This window comes from Amphiura filiformis, chromosome 1, assembly GCF_039555335.1.
Source record: "Amphiura filiformis chromosome 1, Afil_fr2py, whole genome shotgun sequence".
Classification (NCBI taxonomy): domain Eukaryota; kingdom Metazoa; phylum Echinodermata; class Ophiuroidea; order Amphilepidida; family Amphiuridae; genus Amphiura; species Amphiura filiformis.
The window spans coordinates 68621905-68644817 of NC_092628.1; the positions used below are offsets into that span (position 1 = coordinate 68621905).

At 38.8% G+C, this 22913-nt stretch overlaps 1 protein-coding gene across 1 annotated transcript in view; it reads left to right on the forward strand.

Annotated features, from left to right (window-relative positions):
- LOC140152018 (uncharacterized) overlaps positions 1-22913 on the forward strand; it is a 45342-nt gene that overhangs the window by 16455 nt on the left and 5974 nt on the right. Inside the window, exons 3-6 of the mRNA XM_072174321.1 lie at positions 10965-11125; positions 13866-14201; positions 15338-15480; positions 18509-18752. Coding sequence (XP_072030422.1) covers positions 10965-11125; positions 13866-14201; positions 15338-15480; positions 18509-18752 — 884 coding nt within the window. The remainder of the gene's footprint in view (positions 1-10964; positions 11126-13865; positions 14202-15337; positions 15481-18508; positions 18753-22913) is intronic.

Sequence of the window (22913 nt, forward strand, 5' to 3'; positions counted from 1 at the left end):
AATTTAAAATGTAGCGTATAGCTTATTTTGTTGTGCATCACATACGAAAATTGTATTTGATTCGGTTGACTAGGTGTGAAGAAATGAACGATTACATAATGCGTGCATCAATGCAGTTCATTCCAAGTTTGATCAACAGGCACTTTTTTCATACTCGCTCACTGCTTCCTAAAGTTTGTGTATCTCATTTAATTTAATCCACATTATCTATTTTATAATCCGACAGTGTTATGTCATTCATGCTTTCACTGAAGATGAATAACAGTTTGTCCGAGAAAACTTTGATTTCTGCAATTGGAAGCTTTCCAACTTTAATTCTTTATGTTGTGCAAATATGTTATATTTTAACTTTCCAAAGAACATTGTGAGCCAAGAATGACAATGATCAAGTGATTACAGCTTTGCGTGTGATTTTTTGATACCATGCAACATTAATGTTGAAGTTTTAAAAGATTTAAACTTTGCATTACAATTTCTTGGAAATATTCCAAAAACATTAATGTGTGTGAGCAATTTTTCAAGCCAGTTGGAATTCTTTATGTAATGATTATTTATGCAACATTTATATCAGCATTAAAGCAAGTACCGATCATCATCTTACATGCAAGCTTTCATTTTCAATATCGTGCAGGTTTTTAAACAAAATATGAAGCCTGTTGACAGTTAACCACTAGTGCGCATTGTGTTGAATAATCTTTCTTTCAAACTTGGAACGAAGTGTATTGAAGCATGCATTATCTAATCGCTTCCTTTCTTCGCGATCAGTCATCCGATTCCAGCAAAATTTATGCATAAAATGCAGAATAAGATGGGCTACACGCTGATGTTTAGATTTTTGGATTTTGATGTCTATTTCTCTACTTACGTCCAAATTCATTCGCCCGGTAATTTTTTCTGGGACACCCTGTACATAACTTTTATTACCAGTGTGTAGTTATTTTTTGAGAAAAATGCAAAATTAGTCACAAAATTTATCAGGGGGTGTAGTACGTACCACCTTAAAGAGGAAGCCCTGCCAGAGTAGTTCTTCTGGGTGAATCAAACCTCCAGGGAGTGAAATGTCTTTGATCATATTAAGAAAATATTGCCAAACAAATGACCCTGGCATAGTATAAATATGCATTAGTTTTAGTCACTTGTAAATTGTCACTAACTAATTTGATAACCAGGCAGGTTTGGTTTATCCCAGAAGGCCTGCTCTGGCTGGGTTTCCTCTTTAATTTCAGAATGGTAAATTTTATAGCTTGCAAAAATATTTTTGACCCATATGTTGTAATAATCGGAACTGTGAATGCAAGAAATTATACACTATACACCTATTGAGGTGCAATTTTCAAATTGTTATCCAGACCATATGGGTCAATTTTCAACATTTAAAAAAAAAAAAAATTGGCAGATGCTTTAAGGGGGTACTACACCCATGTGGTAAATTTGTGACTATTTTTGCATTTTTTCTCAAAATTTAGTGATTTCAAGACAAGCAGTTTAGTATATGATAGGAAACGAGGTACATCCTAGTGGTACCTTATTTCTTATCATAAATAACAAACTGCTTGTCTTGGGTCACTGAAATTCCAGTGTAGTAATTGGATTCCTTGCCCTATAATATACATAATTACTTTTGTTATCACTGTGTTATTAGTTTGTGAGAAAAATGCAAAAATAGACACAAATTTATCGAGGGGTGTAGTACCCCCCTTAATACCACGCAACATCATACTCTATTCTGATCATTTTTGTTGTGCCATTATATATTAAATTTTCTGACTGCACAGCTCTTTCAAAGACCCTGTATCATATCAATGTCCTGTATTATAATCTTGGCAGGCAGTTGGTGCATTATTCAGTTGTTTATGTAATTATTGGAGTAATTCTGGAGCTCTTTACCATAGTTTTGTTCTCCAGGAGCACAATCATTTCCGTAAATATTTTTGTTCACAAATAATTATTGTGCAGATCTAACCTTTAGTTTATTATTGGAGTTCATCAAACAGTGAAACAGTGCAATGTCTCATAAATTAGTCGCATAAAGTTAGCCAGACTTTGACATAATGCCATTAACTACTAACAATTAAGTATTTCATTCAACTCTGCTGATTTTTTTCCCCAACTGCTGAATGCTGGTACTTAAATCCAAACGACTAATCATGTTATAGTGCTATGTGAGAAGTTTTGCGATAAATCCAGGGTTGAAAAATCCATTGAGCTCCATTGAATAACCACCAAGAATAGTTCCCGCTGTTGATTCAAAAATCAATGGTTTCCTATGTCCATGGTATAGCCATCACAAGGTCCATTTTCCAAACCATCATGCATGCTTCCTGTAAAAAACAGATAATTTTACATGACATAAAAAATTAAAAAGAAAAGCTTTTTACATGTACTTGCTTTAAATAGCCTCTGGATGATCAATTAAGTTGAGATAATACATTATCATCTTGACATTATTACTATTATCTCCATAATATTTAACTTCAAAAATATAAATTGAGATAATTTATCATAAGAGCTATTTATCATCACCACATATTTATCTTGAGATTATTTTATAGAATTTATTAGTTCCAGAAAAAGGTTTTGAGATGATGTATTCTCTTGAGATAATTTGTTATCTTGAGATTTATTAATAAAACTTATCTCGAGATAATTTCTTGAGACACTTATTTCCAGATAAAAGATAACAAATTAGAGTCTTGAAATAATAAATTATTTTGAGATAAGTCATCTTATAACTTATTATTTCAAGATAATTTATCTCAAGATTATCTCAACATATTGATCTCCAGATAAAAAAGATTTAGAGATAATGTATTTTTTCGAGTGACTTATCAATTATCTCAAGATAATTTATCAGCATGAGATATTTATCTCTGGACAAAAAGATATATAGAGAGAAGTTTTTTATGGAGATATTTAAGTCTCAGGTTAATGGATTATCTCAGAATGATAAATTATCTCAGGATAATTGATTATCTCAGGGTAAATTAATCATCTAGAGATTATCAAGATAATTTACTATCAAGATAATTTATGATCTCCAGATAAATAACATCTTGAGATAATGTATTTTTCGAGATAATTTATTATCATGACAAGATTATTTATTATCTCAAGATATTTATCTTCGCAGGATTTATCTCTGGACAAAAAAGATTATGGAGATATTTATCTTGAGATAATTTATTATTTCCATATATTTATCTTGAGATAATTGTCTCAAGGTAATTTATTATCTCAGGGTAATTGATCATCTGAAGATAATTGATTATCTCAAGATAATGATCTCCAGATAATTTATTATTTACTATCAAGGGTATACGGCCGGGGGGGGGGGGCACATCAACAAAATTTGGTGGGTATGTTCCCGAATTTTGAGGTGGTGGGTCTTTGGGAGCTGCCTGTAAAAGGGGGTCTTTGGAGCTGCAAACAAGCAAAATGGGGACTTTCAGAGCTGCGAACAGTCAAAATCAAGGGTCTTGCTTTGCTTTCTGGCTGAAAATTGCCTGACAAAACCTTCTACAGCTGAAATTATTAAAATCATGGGTCTTTCGGAGCTCTAGTTTGGTCACTTATAGGGGGTCTTTCAGAGCTGCAAAATCCAAAATGGGGGGGTCTTTCCGGGGAACATACTTGTATGGTCATTTGTGTTAAGTGCCCCCCAGCACCCAGCCCCAGGGTTACAGTTTGATCAAGGTGTCCATTTCACTAAGCTTTAGTTTACGAAGCTTCGGAAGTCTCAAAATTATCCGTAACTTGTGACGAGTCGTAGGCCTAAGTTGCATTTCACTAAACTTACTTACTTAACAGTACCCTATCTAGTTTTGGGTATTCAGAATTTTACTTAACGTGAACGCCGAACGGTAAGGGGTGGTGCAATAATTATGTGTACCCCGGGGTGAATTATAGGGGGCAAAGATTTTTTGGCAGGCCAAAAGGGGGGCAAGCATTTTTGGCAGGGCTAAAGGGGGGGTCAAGCGATTTTGGCAGGTCGAAGGGGGGCAACCAATTTTGGCACAGATATTTTGGGCACCGTTTCTATATTACGCCCTAAAAATGTGTAGGAACACGTTCAAATATGCAAAATTTCATGCTCGCTAAGGCCGCATTATATGTTAAGACAATTTAAGGTTTCAAATTGGTTCCCCAAAATCTTGCATGTGTAAGGGGGGGCAAAGATTTTTGGCACGTCAAAAGGGGGGGCAAAGGTTTTTTGGCACGTCGAAAGGGGGGGCAAAGGTTTTTTTGGCACGGCCAAAGGGGGCAAGCGATTTTGGCAGACCATTTTGAGAATTCACCCCGGGGTACACATAATTATTGCACCACCCCTAAATGAGTTACGTCAAGGGTTAAAAGTTTAGTGAATTACGGCAATTACCATGGCCAGGGTCAGCATGGTCAGGGTTACACAGTTTACAGTGACAGTTTATAATTATTAAATAGATCATGAGATGGATAATTATTGTGGACTAGAGACACATCATGCACTGATCAGTGTGCTCGCTCGCAATATAAATTATAAGCTTTCTGCATATCAGTGCAGTGGCAGTGTCCGTGACCCTACCGTACGAAAACAGTGAGCTCGAGAAAGCGACTCAGTGAAATTACTATACCAATTTAAATTTTAATACTCCGCACACTCACCATCAAGTATAATATGCTCAGGTTGTCATCACGTTTGTAAACAGAGCTATTAGCTTGTTGTAAACAGAAGAGCTGACTTCTCCATACCATGCAGATACAGATGCAGATGCTTCGTACGGTATCAATCACCAGGAAATAATCGGCGACGAGCTACAGTGTACTTGTCCAACTATGAAACAGTACATCCAGTACGCTACTATAACCTCTTCCCACACGACCGACTGCTTTGAGTCTGTTGAAGAGATTAATGCAACGGCAAATTTTAAACTAAAAATCCCCCAAAACCCCGCGAAAACTCAAATTTCAAATGCTTTTTTCTCAAAATTTCTCCATCCCACCTCTGAGGTGGGCTGGAAAAAAGTTGCTCAAAATAACGTTTTCTTGCTACATTTCAAAACTTGCGGAGGTGCGTTCGGTAGTTTAAATGATATTGATGACGGAAATTGGGCAACGTAATCGATCTTAGCGGATATGCCACCATTGGTTTTAACACAAAGTTTCGCGCCATTTGCAACCTCAAAACCCCAAATCTAGTATCGAAACCTCAACGTCCCACCCCCCCTGATAGTGTGTGATTTGCTCCACAGCAACGCCCTCAATTTTTCCTCGAATGTCTACTTTTTGCATGATTCTAATGCCCAGTGTACTAAATACGTAAAAGACTAAGACTGAAGTGTTTTCACTTTTTATAATAAATCCGAAGATCTCCGGTTTTATTCAGCGTTTACCGATCGAGTGATGGCTAAACAAGTCGCATGCGTGTGTATCATTGAATCATTGACGTATAAACTGTGTATATCGCTATTCGTCTTGATGTATAAACTGTGTGTATATCGCTATCCGTCTTACGTCTTGTTTGTACAACAGCCCATGTGCGTGATGCTCCGTCAATAATCATGATAATACTACGATCGGCGAGTTAATACAAGTATTGTAGGAGCTGGAATGAAATTGCAATTTTCTTCACTCTACTTCATTTGTTTGGCTCGAAATTAAAAGGGGGAAATGTGATCAGGGAAAACTAACATTTAAATAGGAATCGATTCTTTATGCAAATCACACATTATGGCTTTAAAGACAGACACAAATTTGAAGAATAGAAGGCTGACGCTGCGCCAAAACACGTATGTAAGTGTATAATTATTTAATGATAAATGAACTACCACTAAATGTTCCTGTCAGTGCTGCAGTGCAAAATTTCTCATGCAATTCCATCTTTAACATTACATTCAAATAATAATTATATTGTAAATTGGAACTGAGGAATATCTTGTTTAAAGTAGTGTTGAAGCAAACTCCTTCACTATCTATGGTTGACTTCAAAAAATTCTTGTAATTTAATATAAATGTTATTTTAGTCACAAACGCTTCACTTTATTCGAGTATTTGCCAAAGAAACAAATAATAATAATAATTGCATATTGTGCAAACACCGTCGTATTTCAATGCGACAAAATACGTCACCGTGGAAACGGCGATTTTTACGCAAAATACAATACGGATAAATGCAAATACAAACGGCATTTTTTACGAATGGCAATATTTTAATTTTGAAGAATACTTGGGGCCTACTTTCTCTGCCAAAATTCATGACAATGTCAAAATTATCGAATACATCACTATGTGTTACGAGCGATGATGTGACATATCGCTTTCATTTTTATTAATAAAATGTATATCGCTTTATTTTAGTTGGATAAAAACCGAATGTAGAAAATATAATCAGTAAATTTAAAGAGGAATATGGAATGTCATCTTTCCCTGGGTAAGATCTGACAGCAGACCAGACAATGGCCCGATGGTAACATGAGTAGGTTTCTTTCACCTTGAAGGCAAGGACAGTCTTGCAAATATGGGCTAACTTTCCCCTAGGCCATCCAATATGCCATGAATTAGTAGGACTAAAACTGGAATTTACGGATCAGTTTATACTCCTATTTCCATATCTGTTATTTTTATGTGCGCCTTTAACGAATAGAAGCCGAAAAGCGAGACCGAAGGCCGAGCTGAGCTCGGCATGCACGGCGAAGTCAAGCAGGTGAGGCAAAGCCGAACCTTAGCTGAGAGTCTGAGTCATATAATTACTTGAAGGACTAACCCGGGAGCAATATTTTATCCGTTAACATTTGAATAGGAGAAACTTTTATATACAAGTTTCCTAACCCTAACCCTAACCCCTAGCTTTAACCCTAATACTGATTCTATGGTAGTTATCCGATTATTACGTCACTTCTACAGCGAATTCAAATGTTAACTACGGGAAAATAATTCGCACCCCAGGATGGTTTTTATCCCAAATTGATTTTGATCCACTCAGCATCCTCAGTGCTTGCTTTAGCTGCTGCACTATGTTGTTAAATTGGCTGGATATTCGCCGTAGAAGTGACATAATAATCGGATTAAGAGCGCACACCCTAGACCCTAGGTTCATCTAAGATCCTTCAATAGGACGTTATCCAACCAGGAGGAACTTTGCTTCATCAACAATTCCATCTGGATGATATTTATCCAAAATATACATTTCCCATTAACATGATGATTCTATCTATCTAGGCTGTGTCAATCCACTGTTGGATGTAGCCCTCCTCATGATCACTCCATACCTTTTTATCTACTGCTACTCTCGCCCATGTTGTACCAATTTATGATGTTATATCATCTCTCCACCTCCTCTTCTGTCTATCTCTTCTTCTTTTTCCTATTCTTGGTTGCCATTCTAACAATCTCTTTGTCCATCTGTTATCATTTCTTCTGGCAACATGTCCAGCCCATCTCCATTTTGATTGTTTGATTTTTCTCAAAATGTCTGCAACACCGGTCAGCTGTCTGATGGTTGAGCACCTTACTTTGTCTCGCAGTTAGATGTTTAACATTTGCCGTTCCATTGCTCTTTGAGAGGATTGTAGTTTAGTTTCTAAGTATTTAGTTAATGACCATGTTTCGGAGCCATATATCATTGTTGGAAAGACACATTGATTATATATTTTCCTTCTGAGTGACATGGGTATATTTTTGTTGCATAAGATTTCTTTATGTCTTCCAAAGCAATTCCATCCTGCTTTTATCCTTCTCAATACTTCTTCCTTCGAACAATCCTTTAACCTCAGTGTTTGGCCCAGATATTTATACTCCTCTGTCAATTTCCTGATCTTCAATGATGATCTTTCATCTGTTGCCATATATTTTGTTTTTCCTTTGTGCATTTTCAATCCCACCTTCTTGCTTTCTTTATTCAAGTCATTAAGTTGTATTTCCATGTCCTTCACTGTTGAGGTAGTAAGGGCAACGTCATCTGCAAATCGGAGGTCTGTTAATGTTTCTCCATCAGCATTGATTCCTCTTTCATCCAAAGGTAGTTTTTTGAAGATAGCCTCCATAGATGCTGCAGCATCTATGGAGGCTATGAATATCTTCGGTGACAACGTATCTCCTTGTCTAACTCCTCTGGATATCTTAACGATTTCAGAAACGTCACTATCCAGATGGATTCGAGATGTTGCATCTGTGTATATATCCTCCAGAATACAAACATACCCTTCATTTTATACCTATTTCTCTCAGTGCTTGGAAGAGATCCTGATGTTCTACGTAATCAAATGCTTTCTCGTAATCAATGAATCCAACACATAAGTCAAGTTGGTATTCGTTTGACTTTTCTATGAGTTGGTGTATTGTAAGTAGGTGGTCCATGGTTGAGAAACGTTCTCTAAAACCCGCCTGCTCTCGTGGTTGATGTTCGTCCAGTTCTTTCTTTAGTCTATTTTGAAGAATTTTTGAAAATTGTGTACAGATGTGAGAGAAGACTAATGGGTCTGTAATTCTTGATGTCTGCTTTGTCTCCTTTCTTGTGAAGAAGAATGATTTTTGCTTCTTTCCAAGATTGTGGGATGCATTTTTTGGTGATTTGGTTAAACAGTTTTGCTAGATGGGTTATTACTTCACTTCCTCCCTCCTCCAGAATATCCTTTGTTATCTCACCTAATCCTGGTGCCTTGTTTTTCTTCATCTCCTTGATTGCTGTTTCTACTTCACGAAATGTGATGTCTGGTAATTCTGAGTTTTCTGGTGATGTTATTGTGGCTTCTTGGCTTTTGGCCTCTGTGTGTGAATTGTATAGTTCTTGATAAAAGTCTGAACATATTTTGAGGATTTCCTCCCTATTTGAAGTTGGTGAACCATCTTTTTTGCGCAGTTTTTGGATTCTGATCTTCTTTCGACTATTTTTTATTAATTTCTTTGGGACCTTTTCCCATTTCCAGTATGTTTTGAATCTGTTTCTCATTCCTCTTTCTATTTCTTTGTCTTCGTTTTTTTCTTGTTGTTATCTTTTTCCCTGAGTTGCTTTCTTTTTGAGTTCAATTGGTCGATTTCAAAATCCTCTGTCTTCTGTTTGGATCTTTTACTTGGAGGTGCTACAGATGCTGCCTCTTCTAGGATGATGTTTATTATCAGGCTGCATCTGTCATCTATGTTGAGATGTTCATCTTCCAAGATATGAAATCTATTTCTCAGTAATTGGATTTGAAATTCTTCGTTTCTTTCTCTTAGTTTAAGCAAGTTAACTTTCTTCTTTCTCTGGCTCTTGATGAATTTAAGTCTGGCTAACTTTCTGCTGATGTGAATGCAGGCTCTCACCATTCTGTGCTCACTAGCCATGCTAGCGATATCTACTCTAGTGATGACTTCGCAGTTTTTCACAATTCCTCTCTGACTACTGAGTATAAAGTCAATTTAATTTTTGGTATGGCCATTTGGGCTTTTCCAAGTCCAGTATCTATTCACATTTTTCTTGAAGCAGGTATTTGTGATCACAAGACTGTGTTGGGCAGCAAATTCTATCATGGTCTCACCCCTTCTATTTCTTTCTCCAACTCCAAATTTTCCTAAGATATTTTCTTCACCTTCTTGTTGTTTACCAACTTTAGCATTAAAGTCTCCCATAACTATAGTATAATTTGATTTGTGCTCTTCCAGTGCTTTTGCAATATCTTCATAGAACTGCTCCACTTCATCATCATCATCATGGTCACTTGTTGGTGCATATACCTGGATGATGCACATCTCTTCCTTTCCAGCTAGCTGAAGTCTTATTAAGATGACCCGATTTGAGTAACTCTTCACCTCTATAATGTAGTCTTTGATATTTGAATGTGTCAGGAAACCGTTTCCTCTTACCTTTTTGTCATCTTCTGTTGCTCCTCTATTGTACAACCAAGCTCCCCCTTCAATCTCTTCCAAACCTTCCCCTTCTCTCCTTGTTTCTGCTAAACCAATGATGTCCCACTTGAATTCTTCTAACTCTTCCAACAAATGTTGTTCTGTTCTGATTGTGCAGTCTTCCTACTATTCTCCATTCTGAAGCTTCCGCTCTTCCCCGCCTTTGAGCCTCCTCGTGGCTTAATGACTGCAGAACTTCATTCTGAGGTCTTGCCTCTGAGTAGTTATGACTGGGCGATTTCGAACCATCTAGATGGTACCCATTATGCCTTGGGTTCTACGGCCTTCCTTATTCTTGTACTTCATAATTCATGAGGGGTTTCTGCCATATACTGACGCGCTGGCAGGATGCGTGTTGTCAGTAGAGGTTAATAGGGTTACCTCACCCTGATTGCAAGATGTTATTTGCATCCCAAGATGTTAATACAACCTACTTTTACTCTATGATTGGGGAGAAAGAGAGAAAGATGAAAGGGATAGACACAATACCAGTTATCGTCCACACTCCCTGCAACTATAAACAGTATAACTGAACACGGTATACAGGGGATGGCACACAAGAAGGTGCCCATGTGGCGCTCGCCTTCACCATCAAACTGGGGATCTATATCCTGTACCCCAGAATGATATTACAGTCGATAATCGCCCCTGGGATCAGGCGCTATACCCTATACTAAGGACAAAACCACCGTCCTAGACAAAACCTGATGTTAACCATCCTACCAAGCCAACTAGTTTGACTCACCTATCCTTGCTAACTGGATTGCGAAATGAAAAAATTATAGCAAGAAAAGATTATAGAAAGAGTGAAAGGTAGAGATGAGTAGTTTGGGAGCACCCCCATAGATAAATCCATGAGAGAAAAATCCAGCTTCTGCACCTACTGGTGCAGGTGCTGGCAAAAGGTTATTTTCAGCTCCTCGACACTGGGACAGTGCCTCCCCTTTGATGATTAATGTTCTCAATTTCTTTGAGTTAGTTGTTGACATGTGTGCTACATTCACAAACATGTCCCTTAAATTTGAACTTTAAAATGCCTTCTTCACAATATGTGAATTTACTTCGACACATTAAATTCTACAATCTCTTAATCTTTTTGTCTACAGATCAGGCATAACATTCGGAAATGGCGATTACCCTGTTAAACTATTTGCAATTGACTGCGATGGCACTGAGGAATCTTTGCTCCACTGCCAGAATAATGGATTTGGGAATGCTCCTTCAAGTAGGTTTGTTGCCAACTCATTGGGACTTCATTGCCTTCCTGGTAAGTAAATGCGATTTCCATTTCTAATCTACAAGATAATACCCCAAACTTCACCTACATTTCGAGACTTGAATAAAGTAATTATAAAACTCCTCAGCAAAGCATGTCAATACCGTCAAGGACCAGGATATTGTGTCACAAATCCATCAGCTTCTTTAATATTGGAAGGTACAAATCTATAATTCAGACGTACGAGTCATCCGACATTTTATTCAGTAACAAAGAATAATACGTACAAGGATAATTTTGAACGACAAAGTGTGAAAGAGACATAGAAAAAGACATCTTAAAACAACTATGGCTCCCTTACGTAAATGATACAAGATTATACAAAACTGTTAAAATCAAAGGAAAGTGTGAACAGAAACGTATGTAAGTCTGACTGGTTACATGGCAAACAAACAAACAAACAAACAAAGCAAAAACAAAAACAAAAAAACTAGGCAAATGCAGAAATTAAGGTAATCAGTGACCATACATGCCATGTGTGAAGCTACAATCAACGAAAAAAGTCTTGGAACACTTGCGTGTACATAACGGAAAACTCTCACCCCTCTCCCCCGTTCAATGTTGAGAAATGCCAATGTCTTCAGCGGTTTCCCAATGTGTTCCAACATTGATTGATGGGGAGAGGGGAAGGGTAAATCATGTTGTAGATGTCATGCTTGTTCCCAGGCAAAATATACGCCATTTCCATGATCATATGAAATTCTACACGGAATTTCGACAGAGTGTACCAAGCGTTCCAAGGACTTTTGTCGTAGATTGTAGGAACATACATAATGCTGACAAAATGAGGGATTCAGAAAAAAAACATGATTAAGGAGAAAATTGACGCATTTGTATGATTGTAGATAAAATGATTATTCAGACTATTTGCTAGGCACTTCCAATGAAAACAAATAACTCATTTCTTGACGACAGCTTGACCATAAGTGACTTGGTCCAGGCTGCTTTTCCCGCGAGACTGCTTGTTGCTGGTTTTGTTTTTTGGTTTCGTATCGAGAGAGACCCTGGGAGAGACGATACCTTCATCAAGGTTGATTGCTTTGGCCTCCTTATATTGCGAATTTGGATTGCTTCCCTTATTCTTTTTTTTAAAATGCGTTAGAGTCCTTGTATTGTCAAGAATTTTGCACCATCCATTTTCGATGACATGATTTTCTTGAGCAATGTGGTCAGTAGTTTGTGTTGTTCTGAACTGAATTCTTTTCTGTTTGCTCTCTTTCCGCTATTGTTTTAGAGTCTTTTATGTTGTTTTAGCCTTTATAGCCTTTCTGCCTTGTCGCATCCTTTGCACTGGATATCATAGACAAAGTCACTTGTCTGCTCTTTCGGGCTGACTAGCAGGCTTTTTAGCGTGTTGGTATCGCCGTGGAGATGTTGTATTTCCGGAATATTCTTTTCCGCCAAGCCATCTGCGTCTATGGTCACATGACGACCATTCCTTTGGAGGGCATGTCCCGGGGGCATGTCGTCCGTCTTTCGTCATTTATTTGCTGCTGCATATCCAAGAAGACGGCAAGCAATCCTAATTCGCAAAAAGGAAGTCAAGCACTCAGCCGTGACGAAGGTATCGTTTCTCTCGATCGCGTATTCGCTGTCGAAGTGACGTAATAAATCTGATTAACTACCATAGCAATGGATGAATAAAATTTTGACTATATCGCCTTGTGCTACCAGCAGGTTGCACTCATCACCTGTGAGTCTGCAATCATAGATTGAATACAATACCGCTCTTTTCAAAGATACTTATCTTACACGTGCGAGTAATCAGAATGGTATGGTTCAATGCATAGGTATACCGCGTGAACGTTGTAGTGCAAGGCAATAGTCAAAAAAATTTATTCATCCATTGCTATGGTAGTTAATCCGATTATTACGTCACTTTGACAGCGAATACGATCCTCCGCTGAAAACAAAAACATCATCACTTCCGGGAAGTGTCAAGAAGCAGTTTGGCGGGAAAAACTGTGGACCAGATCACTTGCACAAGACGGCGAAAGCTAAATTCATTTGTAGAAGGTCATTTGTGGAATGTCTATGGTGTGCGCTCTTGAAGCTACAAAGTCCCTGTGTTGTTAAATGGTTTATGGAATGATGTGGGGTCGCAGTGGCCAGCGACAACCTGAAAAGTGTGCTAAGACTTGTGGATCAACGTCTAGGCGCTGTGCCTGTATGTAGCGCACTATAAATCACTGCGCTATTTTTGAGTAGTGAGTTACTTTTTTCATTGAATTTGCCTAGCACTAATTTATAATAAATATAATATGCAATATAAAGGGAGCCATAAACGTTGGGTTAGTATTACTTCCAAAATATCCCATTTTTAACTTCATGGGATGTTCAAGTCATTATCCTTAAGCAAGTGTGTGTCGAAGTTCAATAAAGAACTACCATTCAAGCAGAGGCGTCGCCAGGATTTATTGGGCGGATTTTGATAAAGTGGACCTCTTTTCCCCAAAGTGGACCGTTTCCCAAAAATTTGGATTTTTTTTTGACCAAGAAAGCATAAAGAACCTAAATGGTGACCTTTTTGACCGAAACGCATAAAAACCTGTTTCTTTCTTCACCCGCAACCTCACAAAGTGGACCCTTTTGGCCTTTGGCGATTGGGAGTGATCGTCCCCTCCTCCTGGATACGTCCCTGCACTCAATAGATACTATTTTTGCCGTACGATTAAAAGTACACCAAATAGATATTTCAGCACAAATCTATTTCTATTTTCAACTATTTAAGGCGGTACGACATTGCAAATTCGATTTGATCCTGAAAATGATGACATAGAGCACGGCGGGGCTTTGCAGATTTACGACGGCGTACAACACTGGGGAGAAATCTGTTCTGTTGTTTGGGATAAAGAAGATGCTGATACTGCCTGTAGACAACTGGGGTATCCGTCTGCCTTACTGGTTACGGCGTACCCCCATGATGATAACAGCGAGTATTTACTTACCCACCCATCTTGTCCGCGATATACCGGGATAGTCGACAACCTTGCAGATTGTAGATACTATGGATTTGAGGCATGCCGGTGTGTGTCTAAAAAGAAGGCGGGGACTGTCTGTAAAACCAGTAAGTAGAGCACGAGGACGGCATGGCTGGAGTAGACATGGGCCCAAATTGGGTGCATGTGGGATGCTCCAACGCATGTGTATGTTGTGGGTGTATGGTATTATGTGGGGTGTGCTGGGGATGTGTGGTCTGGCTTGTGCCGACCCGGTCTTGTGTCCCCTGTTTACTTGAAGCGCAATTTTTGTTACTGAACCAAATTAAAATAATGTCATGAATAGGAATAGAATGGCTTATTGTGTTCGTATAATGGGCTCGCTCGTGCACTTACCCAAGGTTGCATGTATAATACCGTAAAGATTCGCCTAATGGCGCTATGGGTTCACTTGACATACTTGGAATTTTAGGCACAACCTAAGAGTGCCCTCCCGTAAAATTACCACCAGCATAATAAGGGCACGGAACCTTAATTCGTGTTGGGATTTCAGAGGAGGGAACTCTCTATTAATTTGTATATGAAATTTACCCCAAGGCAAAGGAGCCCAAAGTGCGCCATTAGGCAAATCTTTACAGTATATAATATGGGTGTGTATTTGTGCCTTGACTGGCCATTGTGAACAAAGATATGTTCTGCGTGAGACCCCTGTAACCGGTAAGCGCACTTTGATAACAATGTTGTACTTAGACCCAAATTAAAAGAATCAGCACCACTTTAGTGTTTATGTTTTAATTTACAAAAATTACATTGTAGATTTTGTTTTCGAATTCTTTTCTAATTAGATATAAAAATTAAATATTCCCCTAATCAGTTATTATTAAAGTCACTATGAACAATTTAAGGCCAGTCTGCCGAATTCGGAAGAGTTTCAAAAGTCTGGCCAGGCCTAGCCCAAAACTTCATGGCCCTAGTGGTTCCTACGGAGAAGTCAGTGGAAATCGTAGTGACGGAGGTATGAGTACCTCGGGCTAAGACAGGCCAGGAAGTCGGACCTGAAATGGAACATCAGTATTGACAATTTTTTAAGAATATTGATTTTCCTTAATTAAAAATTTTACCAATGCTTGGACACACGGTCATTAGATGTAACAACGCATCTCTGTAATCAAACGCTTCCCTGGTGTCACCCCTTAAGGAACGCTGCACTTTCTTTTAACCCCAATAATGACTGTATACATGGTGGTATGTGTATTTTCAACAGACAGCACTTCCTCTGTTATTGACGTACCCATTACATATCGGTTAGAGAGAGTGGTTGGTGATACATTTTACGAGGCTGGAGTCATTTTGGGTATGCTACAAGGAGACCAAGAATGGCACACCCTTTGCTTTGAAGAAAGAAGGGTAAGTCACACAGCACTAAAACTGTTCTACACGTGTGTGTATCATTGGCTGTCATGGGCCATACTGATGTTCAAATGCATTAATTTTATAGCGAAATTATTTTTTGTACAGATGACCACTAAATAATTAATTTTACCGCAGTCATTTTTGTGTCAGTTCCCGAGAACTGACACCTTCTAATACAGGTTTGACGATCACGTGACAATTCGAATCATATCGAAAGATCACATGATCTGTAAATATATCAATATCGATATTAGGCCTAATACTATTTGCAGCAACGAAACGGACCACAGCTGATGTACTAGACTGTCTATTTGAATACAAGTATCGGGAGCATAGCCGTGCGCGTGCGCAGAATCTAGTCGCAATTCTAATATAAATTGGGTCACAAACCATTGAAATCAATTCGACCACGAATCGTCAATTCAGTCCCAAACCAATTCGCCCACATGCCAATTCGAACCCTGTATAATTGATGTACAAAAAAAGTTGGCCAAATTTAACTTTTTCGTGATTTTCTCCACAACCGTTGTTTTTACACCAAATCTGTATTATTTAGATGCCTTGATTCACAAACCAATTCGTTGTACTTTGTGCACTTAACCCTTTATCTTTTTAACCAAATATCCTCTGGTCATAAAGAACAAAAAAAGTCAGCGGTCGGGTATCTGTACGTAGCCGCAGTTTGTGCCCCTCACGGACTTAGCGATCGCGTAGCGCGAGGCGTTCAACCGAAGCGCTTGCTGACGCAACCTCCCTGGATAGTATATAAAAGCAACCTCCCTGGATAGTATATAAAAGAACCTCCCTGGATAGTATATAAAAGCAACAGAGCCCGAAAGTAGTGCTAATCTGTACAATCATTGGCAGTGGCGTGCGCAGCACATTGAAAATGGGGGGCCAGGTTGTTCAGTTCCCCCGAATGGAGTCTGATTAGGAGCAAATTTTGACGTTTTCCCCCGAATCCCCCGAATGACCAACAAAAGTGGGGACCATGCCCCCCCCCCCTTTGCGCACGCCACTGATCATTGGTTAATGAGATTATAGCCACTTATTGTACTTTGTGCACTTAACTCTACATCTTTTCCTACAGAGTCGTGCGATATGTCAAATTTTTCCTCTGGTCATAAGGAACAAAAAAGTCAGTGGTCGCATATCTGTAGGATCATTGGTTAATGAGATATAGTCACTTTTTTAATTTTGTGCGCTTAACCCTCTATCTTTTTAACCAAATATTCTAGAGAGTCGTGCCATATGTCGAACTTTTCCTCTGGTCATAAGGAACAAAAAAGCCAGTGGTCGCATATCTGTAGGTTATTGGTTAATGAGATATAGTCACTTTTTTACTTCTGGATATCGTTTGGAGTCAAATGATTTTTCATTTTAAAGCTTATGATATATATTTTCTAAACACAAAATGAAACAAAATTGACCGCGAGCCGACTTTACAGCTGTTTCGTGGTGGACGGTCACATATATTCATTAACATATTAAATCGTTTACCCATTTGGTCAATATCGAATTAGTTTGTGGCTGACTTAGCTTGGGACCAATTGGCATATGGCCAAGTCAACTGTGGCCGAGTATCGCTATCATGCTGTTATGCTCTCAACGTAACGGTTGTTGTGTTACGTTACGATCCTTTGTTTTGTAGATCACCGTCCCGCACGTCATGTACGTACTGTGTTATGAACATCGCGTATGCGTTCGACTAATATTTCCATCGTATTAAAATTAATAATAAAACGACGGTTCCTGCGTTTTATTAAAAATCTCGGATTTTGACAAAACTACATCACCTTGAGTCTTGATTTTTGCAGGGTATGTTGGTTTAATAAAGTCATATAATTGTGTAAAAAAAGAATTTTGAAAAATATTAAGGGCGTTCACCTCGGCAAATGTTATATTATGGCTTTTAGCCAAATCGGGCGAAGTTTGAAATTTAGCCCCTAGATGACCTCTGACCTCGGTTGATCTCGATGTTATTTCGCACATCTATTCCCCTCGTATCAAGGATTCCACTTGCCAAGTTTGAGCTCGATCGGACAAAGTTTAAAATTTCGACCTATGACCTAGGATGACCTTTAAACTACCCAGTCAACGATCTATATCCGACATATCGCATTTATGCGTCGAAGCCGGCCGAAACGCATAATACTACGCTTAATATCATGTTAGTATATTTATAGAAGATAGAAATATAATTGTATTTTTAGTTTTTACTGCCAGTTTTCACTGTCAGGTATGTCCTCCCTTTTAATTTTGGCCCAAACAGATGAGGCAATACATAAAGAAAATAGCTATTTAATGCCACCGCATATTTTCGCCAATGCGAGCCACTCCGTCGAACGTGATTCGGGTCGGTTCTTTTGATTATGTTATGGCCGTGATGTACGTACTGTGTTTATGAACATCGCGTACGCGTTGGACTAATTATTTCCATCGTAATAAATTCAACGTCTTGTTCAGTCGTTTTATTCAAAATCTCGGATTTTGACAAAATAATTTGGACAGAATGTACCTCAGGTCATTTGTCAAAAAATGTTTGAGTTAGATTTCCTGATTTTGTCTCCAATTTTTTTTTTTTATCTCAGGCATTTTGTCCAAAAAATGATTTTTTTGGGTGTTTTGGGGCTTTTTGCTGTTTTTGACCAAAATAAAAAAAGGTTTTTTAAAAAAACCTGACTCCAACATTTTTTTAATATGACTTTTGTCTTTCATTTAAAATAAAAATCAAGTTCCTAGCTCATTTTCCTGGGTCCATAGACTATTTTGAAATTTGACACCTTCAAATCCAAGATGGCGGCCAATTGAATATGCAAATTAGGTGAAAATATTTTGTCCCTTTTAATGACCCAAAGGTCCTACAGACCAAATTTGGTAATCATAGCACCTTTATTAAAGAAAAAGTGATTTTGATGAGGGTCTTCCCTTAAATTGTAGTGATCATCCTGGAATATTAAAAATATTCGAATTGAAATCTATATATCCCATGTATACCGGTATATGTATTACTTTCATGCAGATGCAGAGTGGTGCTTATTCGGTGGCAGAAGGAATGTGTTTGGCTGTGTATAGCGAAGAGTTGTCCTCATTTCAAGTAATTGGTCATGCGGAAGAACAGGACCCAAGATTCGCCACCACTAGAAGATCGATTTTGGTTGGAAGCGTGGTGAATTATCCAATCCTAGAAATGACCGATATGATAACAGTCGATGGCCCATGCTCAAAGTATGGGTATGTAACCATCCACGCCGTCTGCCAACATAGTAAGTAATATTCAGTATTTAGTATTCGGTCTATCTCTATCTCTTTCATCTTTCTTTCTTTCTCCCCAATCGTAGAGTAGAAGTAGGTTGTAATAACATCTTGGGATGCAAATAACATCTTGAAATAGATTTGCACTTGGAGAGGAGATGGGTGCCACCAAGTGTAGTAGTAGTAGTATCACCCACAACAACGACTATGATGAATAGAGACAATTTAAGTATTTCCAAACTGGATCGGTCGGGGCCCAGGTTAAAAACGACCGCGTCCCCCATTTCCCAGGATGGGGTCGGAACGTGTGCTACTGGAGAAGATGAAGATAATGGAACAATGAATGGAAATGGCAGTGTAGCCAAAGCCAAAATAAGAGTTGCCAAGAAAGATATTACAGTTGGTACATGGAATGTGAGGACTCTCAATGCTCTAAGGAAAGTTGAACAACTTGATCACGAAATGAGGAGGTATAGATGGTCTGTGCTAGGTTTAGCCGAAGTAAGATGGACAGGGATTGGTGAGACTACCACAAATGATGGGCACACATTATGGTATAGTGGAGAGGACAAACGTCATGAGAGAGGTGTAGGTTTCTTGGTGCACCGAGACATAGCGAGATCAGTGCTGGAATGCAGGCCAATATCAAGCCGTTTGATCATACTGAGGTTAGCAGGACAACCTTTCAACATCTCAATCATCCAGGCATATGCACCTACAAGTACGGCATCAGATCAGATCAGGAAATGGACATGTTTTACCAGCAACTTCATGGCATAATGACAACAATTCCTAAGAAAGATGTCTTGCTCGTAATTGGTGTCTGGAATGCAAAAGTAGGACCAGATGCATGTCCAACATGGCAGGGTACTGCTGGAAAATTTGGACTGGGAGTGACAAACGACAGGGGTTACAACCTGCTTGAGTTTGCAAAGTTTTACGATCTTGTCCTGACCAATACCTTGCATCCACAGAAAGAATCAAGAAAAGCTACATGGCACTCACCAGATGGCAAAGTCCACAACATGATTGACTACATCATGATCAGTAAGCGTTTCCAATCAAGTGTGAACCTCGCCCAAACAAGATCCTTTCCTGATGCTGACATCGGAAGTGACCATGACTTGGTGATGACATCAGTAAGAGTAAAACTGAAGAAGTTAAGGAAAGAGAAGTCACCTAGAGTTAAGTTTGATCTAGAAAAACTCAAGGATCCTGACATTGCTACTGAATTTGAGGCTAAGAATGGTGGCAGATTTGCTCCACTTATAGCAGCCAACTTGGACATCGAGAGTTTTAACAACCAGTTGAATGAGAACTTCATTGACACAGCACAAGAGATGTTGGGCAAAGTAAGAAAGAAGAAACAGGCATGGATGACAGATGATGTGTTACAATTATGTGACAGGCGCAGGGAGTTGAAGAAGAGGCGTTTCATAAGTGACATCGACCATACCAACTACAGCAGAATTAACAGGGAAGTAAAGAAAGCAACTAAAGAAAGCAACTAAAGAAGCAAAAGAACAGTGGATCCATGATCAGTGTGATACAATCAACACCAATATGGAGCGTAACAACACTGCAGTAGCTTTTCAAACCATCAGAGACCTTACAAAGAAGAAAGCTGGTAGAACAACAGTAATTGAGGACAAAGATGGACATCTTTTGACTGAGAAGAAGGAAATATCCAACAGATGGAAGGAATATTGTGAGGAACTCTACAACTATAACCTAACATCAGATCATAACCTGTTAAATAGGCTGAAGGCAATGGCAAACACAGAGCAAGAGGAAGATCCACCAATCCTCACCTCTGAGGTTGAAGAGGCTATAAGAAACATGAAAGATGGGAAGTCACCAGGTATTGATAATGTTCCGGCAGAGATGCTGAAAAGCGGTGGCCAAACAACAATCAAGGCTTACACAAAACTCTGCAATGAGGTATGTACATCAGGAATTTGGCCATCCTCATGGACACGGTCGATCATCATTCCTCTCCCGAAGAAGGGCAACCTTAAATCTTGCAACAACTACCGCACCATCAGTTTGATCAGTCATCCGAGCAGGATACTTCTCCGAATCATTCTTAATAGACTTCGACCTCAAGCAGAGAGAATCATAGCAGAAGAACAGGCAGGATTCAGAAAAGGGCGCAGCACAGTGGAACAAATCTTCAATCTGAGAATTCTGAGTGAGAAATTCCGCACAGATCAAAAGCCACTTCTCCACAACTTCATTGATTTTAAAAAAGCATTTGACCGTGTCTGGCAAGAAGCAATGTTTGAAATCCTAAGAAAGTTCAACATCAGTAATGGAATTGTAAATGCAATTGAAGCATTGTACACTGCATCTAAGAGTACTGTACTGCTAGGAGATGAAATCATTTAGAGGTTTCGTACCCGAGTTGGAGTCCGACAAGGTTGTCTACTGTCACCAACCATCTTTAACATCTTCCTTGAGTATATCATGATGGAAGCTCTTGATGGATTCGAGGGAACAGTCAGCATCGGAGGGCGAAGGGTTACCAACTTGCGATTCGCTGATGATATCGACCTCTTGGCAGGACAACCTGAAGAACTAAGTGACCTCACAAGAAGGCTAGATGACAGTGCAAGGCGACTTGGCATGGAAATCAGCGCTGCAAAGAGCAAGGTCTTGAAGATGGGGTCTGATGAAATAGTAAAAGTTCATGTTGGAGGGGAAGAACTTGAAACAGTTACACAATTCAAATACCTTGGTGCAACCATCACAGATGATGCCAAATCAGTGCAAGAAATCAAAATCAGAATTGCTGTAGCGACATCATCACTAGCCAATTTGAAACCCATTTGGAGAGACAAGAACATCTCAATGGCAGCAAGAATGAGCCTCCTGAGAGCATTGGTAATTTCCGTCTTCCTGTATGGGTGTGAAACCTGGACGCTTAATGCCAAGATGGAAAAGAGGATTAACGCGTTTGAGATGAATTGCATGAGAAGGCTCCTCCAGGTCCACTACTCTACGCATACTACCAACAAACAAGTAAGGGCAATGGTGGAAAGTTTCATCGGAGAGCATGAACACCTGATCTCCATTGTGAAAAGAAGACAACTCCAGTGGTTTGGCCATGTGATCAGATGGAAGAACAGTCTAGCAAACACCATTCTGCAGGGAGGTACAGATGGGGTAAGGAAGAGAGGAAGACCAAAGAAGACGTGGATTGATAACATCAAAGACTGGACTGGACTGAACTGAACTTTGACCAGCTCATACGATCAGCTGAGGACAGAGAACTTTGGAAATTATGCATCTCTAAAGCCATCACTACGTCGCCCCAACGGCCTACTAGCGATGGGACATAGATAGATAGATAGATAGAAAGTATTCGGGCCACCGTTCGGCTTGTCATCTACTTGATCAGCAATATCACAATATTATCAGCTCGTTTTAGCTAATATTGCCAAGATCTAATCGACGTATAATATTTGATATACGGTAACATATCTACGTTATTTTAAAATCTAATCCCATTCTATTTCCAGTAATGTAAAAGTTCTAACGCATGTTTGATAACGTAAACTCGATAATATTATTATGTTACGTATAATATCTGGTAGAAACTATATTATCGATTTTACGTCATCAAACATCCGTTAGAACTTAAACATTACTGGAAATAGAATGGGAATAGATTAAATAACGAATATTTTACGTCGAATAAAAAGTCTGTAGGGTCACTTAGTGATTTAATAGGGGCTTATGTGTGGTTATGTGTGGTTATCAATCGATCGTAAGGATTTGTGTAACGGGGCCCAGTAATGCCAACAACCCCAGATTTCCGTTCTCTTTACCACAACTCAAACCCTCATATGCTATCCAAGTCGTACAACAAAGTATAAACTGCACTGATTAATGCTGTTTTCGCGAACAGATTACCATACGAAAATGTTGTATCCTCATTATTTTCTTTTTCCTCCCTTTAATTTAAGTTATTAACATTAACTTCCAATGTTGATGCTTTGTCAATTTGAATGCCACCTGCATTGTTAGTCACCCCTGGAGAACTTTTGTTATATTATTGTATCGCATTGTTTCCTAACGGAGTCAAACTACTAGTACTTTGCATGTGGTGACTTGTATTTGGATATTCTTATCTGTATGTCAATAATGAACTTTGAAATTTAAACAAACAA